At 38.3% G+C, this 13,241-nt stretch overlaps 1 protein-coding gene across 1 annotated transcript in view; it reads right to left on the bottom strand.

The window, feature by feature from the left end:
* LOC100252548 (potassium transporter 7) overlaps window positions 1-13,241 on the bottom strand; it is a 62,521-nt gene that overhangs the window by 18,966 nt on the left and 30,314 nt on the right. Inside the window, exons 6-8 of the mRNA XM_002274543.5 lie at window positions 3,376-3,428; window positions 3,101-3,215; window positions 2,636-2,890 (exon numbers count right to left, since the gene is read on the bottom strand). Coding sequence (XP_002274579.1) covers window positions 2,636-2,890; window positions 3,101-3,215; window positions 3,376-3,428 — 423 coding nt within the window. The remainder of the gene's footprint in view (window positions 1-2,635; window positions 2,891-3,100; window positions 3,216-3,375; window positions 3,429-13,241) is intronic.

The following is a 13,241-nucleotide window of genomic DNA, read 5'->3' as shown; positions in this document are numbered from 1 at the left end:
AGAGACCACCTAATTGGTTGGGAACATGTGCGTAAACCAAAAAAGGGATGGAGGTCCAAGGTTAGGGAGATTCTCCTTGAGGAATAAAGCCCCTTTAGGTAAGTGGCTATGAAGGTTTTCTAGAGAGAGCAATGCTTCATAGGCCATACTCCAATGGAAGGAATGCCAACATTGTTGTTAGTTGGTCGTACTGCTGTCCTTAAAAGGCTATTACTCAAATTTTCAGTGATTTTTCTATTTTTACCCAATACTTAATGGGAGATAGCATAAAAATTCATTTTGGAGAAGACTTGACTGAGAGATTGACCTCTCAAGCTTCAAGTTCCAAATCTTTTCAAACTTATAATAAGGACTAGAAATTTGAACTATTTTCTCAGTTCTACTTTCATCCTCCACTTGTCCATCTTGGAATTTCAATTTTCATTGAAAACTTTCTGATCCAAAGATTAAGGAAATACATGCCTTTGTTCCTTCTTACTATATTTGTACCAATCACCTTACTTCCTAGATGAAAGGGTTTAATCATTGACACTCTCAGGACTCTTCTCAGTGAGCTCTTTCCATGAAGCTTTCTCAATATCTCATGTTTTTTCTGTCTTTACCCTTTTGCTCTTGCTCAGTTAATATGGAACTCAAAAACTCCACCCAAGGTTAAGGCCTTTGCATGGCTTGTGGCTAATATGTAGGCTCATACTAACAAGTTGGTTCACTTAAGGAGGCCTTACAATCTTGGACCGATGTGTTGTGTTTGAAGAGTAGTGAATCATCTAATCATCTTTTTCTTCATTGTTCCACAACATTAGAACTTTGGCAAAGATTGTTCCACGTAGCCAAAAGTTCAATGGGTTCCTCCTAAAGGCATAGCAGAGAGGTTGAGAATCTTCTTTGAAGGCTTTGGCAACATACCAAAAGAGAAGACTCTAAGGCAAGTGGTTGTCTCATCCTTGATATCGTTTTATGGTTGGAGAAGAATGCTAAGATATTTAAGGATAGATGGGTATTTGTGGATGTCAATTGGGTTTTAACTTACTTTTTCTCTTTCCTATGGGCCTTCGTCATTGAGCCTTTTAGGAATATTCCTTTCTATACTCTAATGCTAGATTGGAAGGGTGTTTTCTACTCAAAGAGATCGAAGAAGAAGCTATGATTGGATTGGTTACCCCCTCCAATCGGTTCAATAAAGTTAAATTTTAATGAATGTTCTTTAGATAATCTTAGATGACTAGATATTGGGGTGGTGATAAGAGATCATTTAGGTACAGTATTGAGAGATTACTCTAAGCCTACAGATGCAGGATCGACTATTGAGGTAGAGATGTTAGCCTTATTGGAGGGTCTGTTGCAGACCAAAGCTTTGTCTATCCAATATAATCCTAAAGGGACATTATGCTATTGTAATATCTTAGGTGTCTAATAGGGAGAGGCTCATAGAAATTTGATAACCGGATATGCAAAATAATAGGTGTCGCTACTCACTAGTGAGTTGGGATGCTCCTCTTGGGTTCCTCCTTCAACTAATCAAATCACAAACCGATTAGTCAAACAAGAAGCAAAGCACTTGGTCTCCTTTGTTGGAGATTTTCTTTCACCATAGTGTATAAAGCTGCTTTACCATGTGTACATTGTTTTTCTTTTCCTTGTGAAGATTGTCCAGTTTTTTGTGGAGCAGGATATTGTTTACATTCTTATCAACCAATGTACATCTTTGGAGGATTGCTCATCCTTCTTGTATTTAACATTTAATGAATGAAGATATTTGCTTCTAATAAAAAAAATATATATTTTCCCTTTAATTTGATGGGCCATCCATATCATACAACACATAAGAGTCACTACTCAACTTCATCCATTCTGCTTCAATTTTATGCACATCATCCACCCCAATCTCCCCTTATAAATAATTGATTCAAGATAATGGAAATAATCACTTTAGGCGTCTCTTGAACATAATTTTCACCATACTCCTATTTCTGCTCCTAGTTTTACTAAAATTATATTCTATATATTCTAGATGTTTGTTTTAGCCTGCTAAAATTAAAACGTTTGGATTCTAAAGTATCTTTTCATAGCTCTAACTAGGAATCAATCACTTGTCTAGTTTCATAAATTAAAGTAGATAGTTGACAAATACTATGCACTAGGGACATCTTCATAAATATGCATTGTAAGTTATGATAAGTTTATTCATAACCAATGCAAGAAAACAAACAATTCTTTATATCACCCTCATGCTAGTTAGGACCCTAGGTACATGTCATTGATCATATCATTACATCTAGGACCTTATGCACAATTCTTTATATGCTTCTTCTAAGTCAGATTCCTGTGGAGGTCTTTCTTTCTTTTCTCTGAGCTCTATATCAAATTCATTTTCTAATAATGACCACTTCACTCATTTCTCAAAGTCTAACCTGGTCTACACTTAAAACATGTCACCAGATCCCAATGCAAATTTCAACAGATGTCAAGATGAAACTTGGAAACCAAGTGTTTACAAACTGAGAACGTTCACTAATGCAGAACAAAATTGAACAGAAAATGAAAACACCAGCATATATATATATATATATATATATATATATATATATATATATAGATCTATTATGAATGAAAGGTAGGTTGGAAAGAAGTTTACCATATGCATTTCCAATCTCATTGACATTTGAGATAAAGATGACTAACACCAAGCAAACCACCAGCAGAAACCAGTTTATGACTGGAATATAAATCTGGCCCATGAATTTCCGGGATGTATGAATGATTTTAAGGCGAGGGAAACAACCAAGTGCTGTTGATTGTTTTACACATGAAAATGTGGCCGTTGTCATTGCCCGACTGGCAATTAGTGCAGCAATGTTGGCAATGAGGAAGACTGGCCAGAAAGCACCACCTGGAGACAGAATAAAATTTCCTTCAGTTCCTTTTTCTTCAAACAATAGGCATGCAACCACAATTTCTTAAAATTCAACCTACTTGTTTAATATAATCACACACAACACATTGCATCTAGGAAGTTAAAAAAGTATTATTATAAATAGGTTTTGCAAATTAGATGATAGACACACATGAACTGATTAATAGAGAAAACAATGAAGCTTACTTGGGATAGAAGAAAAGAAGAGTTGACCATATTGATCATGGTTTTCCATAAGGTATGCAGCTTGACCAAGGTAGCCCAACAGAAGGCAAGGCAGTACAAGAAACACAAAGGTAAGCTGCAAACCACCAATACCAAATAAATTAGAATACAATGATCAGAACATGAAGGAGTAGTAACAGAGGAGAACCACCACAAGGTGCAATATTCATTATTCTATATTAAAGGGTACATGTTGAATAAATGATCCAGCAACTTCTATTTCATTCCTACTTTACCTGCACTGATCTTACTGGAAAGTAGCAAAGATCTGCAAACATTGCCTCAGAACCTGAATCAAATAAGTCATCAATGAAATATTAAAGAGGGAAGGAATAATAAAATTCATGTAACCACATAATTTCCATGTCACCATATCTGAATTAAGAAACAATGATAACAAAAATATCAACTAATTCTATTATTATTTTGATTTATGAACTGTCAATTCATTACATTGGTTAAACAGTAGATTCATTAATAGCAGAACATTTTCATGTCTAACATCTGTGCTGCAGCACATAAGCATTACATAATAGGTGTAGATGTTTAATCCTAACATTATAAAAAATTAGTAAGATTATGTATATGGGTCTATGGGGTCATAAACCTGAGGAGAAGGTGATTTGGGATGGCATTCAATAAAATGCAAAGAAGATAATAGGAAAACCAAAGACCAACCTATCAACCTAGACAACATTGATATCATAACTGGCAAATCAGCAGAGTAATTGACCCTATAACAGAAAAACTTCAGTTAATTTTTGTTTGATCATTACTTTCCATATCTTTTATTTGAAATTCCACTATCAGTAATTACAATTTGCATATAAAATTCTTTATTAATTAAAAAATAAATTGCACTTGAAAATATCAGAAACTTGACAAATAAAGAGAGAACTTAAGACTGAATTCAGAACACACTAATGAAATTCTAAAATAAGCATTTAAAATGCCATCATTTCCTTTTTCTTCAAAAATAAACTTCATTCTCCAACATTGTAACTCTGCCATTCAAACAACAAAATAGTAATCCTCTCTCCTATGAGGTATCTTTCTAATGACGATTCTCAGCCAGTTTTCCATTTGAAGAGATGCTGATTCTTTATTTAAAGTCATGATCAGTGATGGACTAGCTACAAAAACAGGGGTGCAACCTAACAAGTAGGCATACAGATAGCACAAAGAGAAGGCAACAAAAGGACAAGAAAATACAAGGACCACAATCCTTCCCTATCTAAAACCATCAATAAAGTCCAAAAGAGAGCTGAAGTCCAATTGTAAAGCGAATCTAGACCAATCCATAAGAGATTAAAGAAAAAATTATTTCAATCTTTGATTGAAAGTTCCTCTTCGATAAAATCGTTGTCATTCCACTCTTTCCATAAGCACCAAAACAAGCATATAACAGCCAACCTCCAGGCATTCCTCCCCCTTTTGTCAAAGTCTCTCACATGCCAACTCAAAAAAAGTTCCTTTAGTGACACTAGAAGAATCCCCTAAATCCCAAAGATAAAAGGTAAGAGATCCTATAATAGTCAGGCTTTAACAAAATGGATGAGAGTATCGTTAGTTGTCTCCTTGCACACCTTACATAAATTTCATTTTTTTTCCAAGGATCATCCTTTTCTCACTAGTCTACTTCTATGCAAACTAAATGAAGAACCTTCACTCTAACCACAAGGTTGGCTAAGGAGACACTTCCTATATACTCATAATCCACAATAGGTGTAGTAAGATTTAATGGGTGTTCTTTGGGTAACCCACAGCTGCTAGGAGGATAGTAAGGGGTCCATTCAGTATAATGCTGAGAGAGCCTTCTCTAAATGTAGAGATTCTAACCCCTTTGGAGGGTTTTTCCAATCTTTCAATGGAAGAAGATTCTGAATGTTGTCATATCTTAGGTGACTAAGAGAGAAAGGGACCTATTGAAGTTTGATTGTTTACTTGACTAAGTTGTTGCCATTACTTTAGAATTGGATGGTTACTTTCATTGTGCTCCTTAGTCAATCATGTGGTGAATATCTTAGCAAAGCACAAAGCCAAGTGTCCTGCTCCTTTTGAAGCATATTTTTTTTCTTTCTATTACCTTTGAGAGTTGTATTAAGCGAGTTGTAACCATCTTCCTTCTGCAGTTAGATTGTTTATTATCCTTCTTTTTTGTCAAATTTTGTATAGCAAATTATATAGTTGACCAAAGGAACATCCTTCTTTGTACTTACTATTCTAGTGCAATGAAATGGCTGTTGCTAATGGAAAAAACTAATTGCTCCAAAATCTGTAACACGCTTTTATTGACAGATTAAGACTAAAGCTACTCTCCAGAGACAAGGAAATAGAACCGGTAGATTTTTCATTTGCCAATGACTTTGATCTAGGACTCAACCAATAATGAGATATTGGCTAGAAAAAGGTTCCATGACTTGGATGCCCAGCCAACTCAGTCCATCAAGCGCTCCTCATCCAAATACAATAGGCCCCTTTAATCGAATTAGGATTTTTTATCTTCTTACTTGCTGGCCTTGAGCCTTTTGCCTGCTTCTCGCAGCAGATTTGTATGCCTATTTTGTTGATCATGATGCAGAGCTATTCAAGATTCTTCATCGTTCACAAATCATTTCCTTTTATGAGTACGGGAGGGTTTGGTTCTTTCAACAGCTAGGCACCACTCTCTTTCTGAGTTATTCAAGCTTTTTCATTCTTTCGTGCCATGGACCCTATTTTATTTAGGAAAACTGTTGTTTCTAGGTTGAGTTCCTATATTCTCTTCTAATTTAATTTTTCTGCTGTCTCCTAGTGTTTGACGTATTAATTTATTTTTTTCATGGACGGGAAAAGAATTGTAAGACAAGTAATGTATAAAATTTCAAATAAGCTATCTAACATACTCTCATTATGTATGATACTGAGTAAATATAATCCTTCTAAAAGTTCAAAAAAAATAAAATAAAAATAATTATCCTTTAAGATATTAGCAGCATAAGAGGCTTGATCTGTCTATAACATATGTTGATGATCAAATGCTCAACATGTTTTTTAGTATGTTTAGTTGCAAATTAAACTTTTGTTTTTCATTTTTTTTTTAATCCAAAAACTCAAAGGGATCTATCTATTTATCCATTATAAATAATCTAACAATGATATATAATATTTTTTAAATATTATTATGTTTTTACAAAAATTATATATAAAGAAAATTGTATTAAATAATCCAGAAATTTCCAAAGATTTCACCGTGGAGACAGAGGGAGACGAAGGGCTTTCGCGTTGTAGTTTGGCAAACAAGGTGTGTCTTCCTCTCTCAACTTCTTTTGAGAAGGGCCATCCTTTGGCTGGGGCTTTTGTTCCAAAATCTCTTCCCGTTTCCTCTGTTTCCGCTTTTCACTCTTTTCGGTGCTAGCCCATTTCTTCGATTCCACTGGAGTCAAACTTTGTTCTCAGGTTGTTCCATTTTCGAATTTTCCTGGTGATGAGTATAGCCGTTTTGTTACCGTGCCCATTTCAGAAGGTGTGGCATCCCCCTTAGAAGCCTCAAACCAAAATTTAAAAAACTGTTCTTTCCTTAGGGAACCACTTAGTAGCCCAGAGAAGCTTTGTGTCTCAGGTAGGGTGTCGTCCCTAGAGCCAGAACCTCCCACCCTCCCGTTGGAAGGTTTTCAGATTGAGGGCCTCACGCCCAGGAAGATGGTCAAGGTTCAGTCGGTTTTGGAGAGTTCAAGGATTAGAATTGTCAGAGATAATGGAAAAGGTGCGGCAATAGAGAGTAGGAGTACTCTTTCTGCGGACAAGGTCTATTTCAGAAGGAAAAGAAAAACTGTTTGTGGAATCTAGGGAGAGGCTTAGATCTGGTTGCAGTTTGTGTTGGGTTTTTTTATTTACATGAAGATCTTAAGTTGGAATAAAAGAGGGTTAGGTTCCAAGAAGAAAAGGAGGATTGTTAGGAATTTTTTAAGTTCTCAAAATCCAGATGTTGTGATGCTTCAGGAAACAAAGAGAGAAATTTGGGATAGGAGGTTTGTGAGTAGTGTTTGGAAAGGTAGAAGCATGGAGTGGGTTGCTCTTCCTGCTTGTGGGGCTTTAGGGGGGATTGTGATTATGTGAGATTCAAATAAGTTAAAATGTATAGAGAAGGTGTTAGGGTCTTTATCTCTAACTATGAAGCTAAATTATAGTGAGGAAGGGTCTTTTTGGTTAACTTCAATGTATGACCCGAATAAGCCTTTGTGGAGGAGGGATTTTTGGTTGGAGCTTCAAGACCTGTATGGTATGACTTTCCCAATGTGGTGTGTAGGAGGGGATTTTAATGTAATTAGGAGGATCTCTGAGAAACTGGGTGATTCTAGTTAACATTCAACATGAGGTGTTTTGATATTTTTATAAGGGAGAGTGGTTTGTTGGATCCCCCTCTAAGCAATGCGGCTTTTACTTGGTCAAACATGCAAGTTGCTCCTATTTGCAAGAGGTTGGATAAGTTTTTGTTTTCTTCTGAGTAGGATTCTTTTTTCTCTCAAAGTCTTCAAGAGGCGCTTCCTAGATAGAACTCAGATCATAGCCCAATTTGTTTGGAAACTAATCCTTTAAAATGGGGTCTGACTCCTTTCAGGTTTGAGAATATGTGCTTGCTCCATCCTGAGTTTAAGGAGAATTTTAGAGATTGGTGTCAAGAGTGTACGGTTGAAGGTTGGGAAGGTCACAAGTTCATGAGGAAATTAAAGTTTGTTAAATCAAAGTTGAAAGACTGGAATAAAGTGGCCTTTGGAGATTTAAGAAAGAGGAAAAATTTCATTCTTTCGGACTTAGGTAGAATTGATCTAATTGAACAAGAAGGGAATTTGAATCTTGATTTGTTATCAGAAAGGACCTTAAGAAGAAGGGAGTTAGAGGATTTGTTATTAAAGGAAGAGGTTCATTGGAGACAAAAATCTAGAGTCAAGTGGATAAAAGAAGGGGATTGCAATTCTAAGTTCTTTCATAGAATGGTCAATGGAAGGTGAAGCAGGAAGTTCATTAAGTCTTTGATCTTTGAGAAGGGGGTGGCTTTAAGCAACATTGAGGTTATCTCTGAGGAGATTGTAAATTTCTTTGGGAAACTCTATTCCAAACCCGAAGGTGCTCCTTGGAGGGTTGAAGGGTTAGATTGGGTCCTTATTTCTAGAGAGAGTGCAGTTTGGCTGGACAAACCTTTTTCTGAAGAGGAGGTACAATTGACAGTTTTCCAATTAAATAAGGAAAAGGCCCCTAGTCCTGATGGTTTTACTATTGCAGTATATCAAGAGTATTGGAATGTGATCAAAGAGGACCTCATGAGGGTGTTTCTAGAGTTCCACACCAATGAGATAATAAATCAAAGTACAAAATGCGACCTTCATTGCTTTGGTGCCTAAGAAAATCCAAACTTTTAAAATCTCAAATTATAGACCTATTAGCTTGGTTACAAGTTTATATAAGATAATTGCTAAGGTCTTATCAGGGCGTTTACGCAAAGTCCTACATGAAACAATCTTTGGCTCTCAAGGAGCCTTTGTTGAAGGGAGACACATTCTAGGTGCTGTGTTGATAGCCAATGAAGTGGTGGATGAGAAAAGAAGGTTAGGGGAGGAAGGGGTGGTTTTCAAAATCGATTTTGAGAAGGCCTATTATCATGTGGATTGAGGCTTTTTAGATCAAGTGCTAGAAAGGAAGGGGTTCAGCCCGAAATGGAGATCTTGGATAAAGGGTTGTTTGTCTTCATCAAATTTTGCAATCTTAGTTAATGGGAATGCAAAGGGTTGGGTTAAGGCCTCTAGAGGTTTGAGACAAGGAGACCCCCTTTTTCCTTTCCTTTTTACTTTAGTAGCAGATGTTCTAAGTAGGTTGATGATCAGAGCAGAGGAAATTGGGCTAACTAAGGGTTTCTTTGTGGGGAGGGACAAGACTAGAGTGTCTTTTCTACAGTTTGCAGATGACACCATTTTTTTCTCTAAAGCCTCTCTAGAACATCTTCAAAACCTCAAGATTATCCTTTTGGTTTTTGGGCAAGTATCAGAATTAAAAATCAATTTAGAAAAAAGCACCATTTTAGGTATTAATACAAGGCAAGAGTAATTGTCTAGTTTGGCCTCGGTTTTTGGTTGCAGAGTGTCAAAGTGACCTTTGTCTTATTTAGGTCTTCCATTGGGAGGGAACCCAAAGACAATAGGCTATTGCGATCCGGTGGTTGAGAGAATTTCGAGGAGGCTGGATGGTTGGAAAAATACATTTTTGTCTTTGGGAGGGAGGATTACTTTAATTCAGTCAAGTCTATCTCACATCCCTAGCTACTTTCTCTCCCTCTTCAAAATCCCAGTATCAATAGCCTCAAAGATTGAGAAATTGCAAAGGGATTTTCTTTGGTCTGGGGCGGAGGAAGGGAAGAAAGATCATCTTATTAGATGGGATGTTGTTTGTAGTCCAAAGGAGTTGGGAGGTTTGGGTATCGGGAAGACTTCTTTAAGAAATATTGCTCTCTTAGGGAAATGACTCTGGAGGTTCCCTAGAGAAAGAAATGGTCTTTGACATAAGGTTATTGCGAGTATTTATGGGACACATCCTGATGGATGGAACGCCAACATGGTGGTTAGATGGTCACACAGATGTCTTTGGAAGGCTATTGTTCAAGTTTTTCAAGGTTTCTCCCCTTTTGTCCGCCTAGTGGTGGGGAATGGGGAGAGAATTCGTTTTTGGGAAGATCTTTGGTGGGATAACCAGACTTTGTGTTCTCAATTTGCTGGTCTTTATAGAGTTATTTCTGTGAAAAACCTCACTGTCTCAAATGTCCTTGGTAATTCCTTTCCACTGTCTTGGAATTTTAATTTTCGTCGCAATCTTACTGATACAGAAATTGATCTCCTTTAGAGATTAATGTCCTCCCTTAGTTTAGTGCTTTTCTCTCCTTTGGCAGATTCAAGAGCTTGGTCTTTGTCATCATCAGGCTTGTTTTCAGTGAAATCTTTTTTCTTGGCCTTGTCAAAAGTCTCAAATCCTATCTTGTTCCTTCCGGCCAAGTTTTTGTGGAGTTCAAAAGCCCCCTCAAAGGTTAAGGCCCTTGCTTGGTTAGTAGTACATGGGAAGGTAAACACCAATGACAAGTTGCAATTGAGAAGACCCTACAAATCCCTCTATCCTCAATGGTGCATTCTTTGTAAAGGAAATGGAGAATCGATCGACCGCCTTTTTCTTCATTGTCCTGTTACCATTGGACTCTGGCACAAGCTGTTCAATCTAGCAGGTTTGGCTTGGGTCCCTCCAAGGAGTATTGTGGACATGATGGTTATTGCTTTTAAAGGTTTGGGGAATTCATTAAGAGGCAAGACACTTTGACAAATCGCTTGCCTTTCTTTGTTATGGATGGTATGGCAAGAGAGAAACAATAGGATTTTTGAGGATAAGGAGAGAACGGAAGAGATGTTATGGGACATGCTTCTTTTATATTCCTCTCTTTGGGCCTCTTGTACTGCAGCTTTTAGCGGAGTTCCTCTTAGTGTTTTACAACTCAACTGGACTGCGGTTTGCGCTTCAAAAGTTTGAGAGTGTTGGGTTTTTTTTTTGTCTTTAGTTTTCTAAAGTTGGGTGTTTTCTCTTTTGTTCAGTTTTTGTTTTTGTGGGAAGGACCTCTCATCCTTCTCTTGTTTTCTTCTCTTTCTCTTGTATCTTTTCTTATTTTAATATAAATTTCTTCGTTTCTTATTAAAAAAAAAAAAAGTCATCATAAAAGCATAAGGTCAAAATCATAAACTTAGTGCTTTACTATGGTGCATTTGAAAAAAAAAAAAGAAAATTGAAGATTCCCTAAAGGATGGGAACTAGCATAAATAAATTTGAAAGGCATCCTCAAGTCTTTATTCCCATGCTGTTGCATTTGAAAAGAAAAAATAAAAATAAAAATTGTAGATTCTCTAAAGGATGGGAACTAGCAGAATTAAATTTGAAAGGCAACATCAAGTCTTTATTCCCATGTTGTTGGGGTTCTTTTGAGGAGGGAAGTTTGTTAACTAGATTTTTTTTTTAATCAAAATCAAAATCTATATATATATATATATATGTATAAGTATGTATAAGTGGGGTATGCAATCTGAGATGTCTGCTAAAAGAGGAGGTAGATGCTGGTTTGCAGTGGACTCAAAGTCTTTTGAAATTTCTGTGGAGGTGTATGGGGAGAGACTTAAGGGAATCATTGTGGAAAGGAGCAGAGGTTTTACTTTCGTGGATTAAGTTTGGAAACCTCAGTTTGTGTTGCTTGTTGAAGGAGTGGAGGCTTGCTGCAGGGGTGTTATTGTGCAGGGTTTTGTTAAAAGTTGGGAAGATGGAGGAAGGAAGTTTAAGCTAGAAAGTCGTGCAAATGAGGCAGGTAGGTTCTTATTATGCTCTATGGTTGACTCGGAATCAAAGAGATATTGTTTAGTGTTTCTAGAAGGAAAAGGTATTTTGGGAGGTTGGGTCTTGTTGGCTGAAAAGCTTTGCTTTCTTGGAGTTTTGACTTGGGATGAACCCAGGGAAACTACTGCTTTCTATGGGACAGGGCGTACAGATGGGGAATCTGAGGGGAAAGCCAAAAAATCCTATGTTGATGTGGTGAAAACAGGAGCAAAAAAGTTAGGGGAAGCAGTGTGGTTACAGTTGGGGGAGAAAGATATCCTAAGCGAAAGGGAGTTATTAGACCGATGCCTGGTTGGGAGATGGGGACAGTCTCCAATGTCGGCTCTAGATATGCCCACTCTCGAAAGTTGGGGGAGATCCCTGAGGAATATTAAAGGAGGGGTGAAGCTTGCGAGGCTTGGGGGCCCTCTCTTGCTGATCGAATTTGAGAATAAAGAAGAAGCAAATAAGGTGCTTTTAAGAGGACACCAATGGTTCAAGGAATCGATCCTGCACTTGGATAGGTGGGACCCAAAGGTGGGGTGTTCTCAAAATGGCGAGAGGGCTAAGAGTGTTTGGGTGAGAGTTGTGGGTTTGCCGTTGCATTTTTGGAGCCAGGAAGTATTTAGAAAAATCAGGGACTGTTGCGGGGGGTTGTTGCAGTGGACGAAGACACTGCTAACTTTAAGGAACTACAATGGGCCAGATTATTAATGAGATCTGAAGGTATAGAGTGGCCGAGCTCCTTGCAAGTAGCAGTTAGGTCTTTTTGTTATGCATTCCAGCTATGGTGGGAGGTGAAACCAGGGATGTCGGAAGTAGTTCCGATGATCAGAAACGAGAAGGGTAAGGAGCGGGAGGTTAGGGATGATGGAGAAGGAGATTCACACGCTGGATTCAAAATGGTGAAGGTACAGACGCATGGGGAACCTGCAAAAGTGGCTAAGGCGTGTGAAGTTAGTGAAGGGGGTTGCAGAAAGGAAGCTGAGTCCTCTGGTACTGTGTCGGAAACAGTAGCAGAGGCTGATGGGACAAAAGAAGGCCAGCGATCAGATTAGGGGAAGAGTTCTTTTTTCGGGCCTGGAAAAGAACTTCCGTTGGGCCGGCAAAGGGAGTTGGGGCTCGGGAGAGGGCCCGTTGAGGAGGGCCAAGTGTTTGAAGTCTTTAAAGATTTAGTGGAGATGGGCCGGCCCATGACGGAGCCTTCTAAAGGCCCAGTGGTGGTGGGATAACCCAACTTGGAGAAATTAAAAGGGGTTAGGGCTTGCGATGGGAGTCTGTGCGTTTGTGGAGAGCAAGAGGGGGAAATGTTTGGTTCCCAACTGGGGTCGCTTCATCCGACCTTTAATCTCACAGTGATCATCGACGAAGCGTTGATGGAGGAGGCTTCCAGGTACTCTGATCAATTCTCTTGTTCTTTGTTTTCTTCAGGGAAGCGGGAAATCTCTCTTTCTTCTACTCCTTCTGGGCAGGATGGGGAAGGTGTTGCCATTGCCAGGGTTTCTGATCGGGGCAGTGGTTTAGAAGCCGTAGGGGGAGCTGTTATGGGCCCGTTAAGGATGATATTGGCGAATGGGAGGGAGGCTGAGGTCTTGGATCTAGCGGGTAGGGAGTCTAGGACTTTTGAGGAGGCATCAGAGGGGGTTTCAGAAAGGGTCTCCCAAGAGGATGAGGAGGAGAGCGACGAAGAGGGGGAACTGTGTTGGCATTCTAGTAGCTTGGCTAAGTTTAG

The sequence above is a fragment of the Vitis vinifera genome, chromosome 12 (assembly GCF_030704535.1).
Source record: "Vitis vinifera cultivar Pinot Noir 40024 chromosome 12, ASM3070453v1".
Taxonomy (NCBI): Eukaryota; Viridiplantae; Streptophyta; class Magnoliopsida; order Vitales; family Vitaceae; genus Vitis; species Vitis vinifera.
Note: the sequence above shows the minus strand (reverse complement) of the source record. Positions and strands in the feature narration are given on the sequence as shown.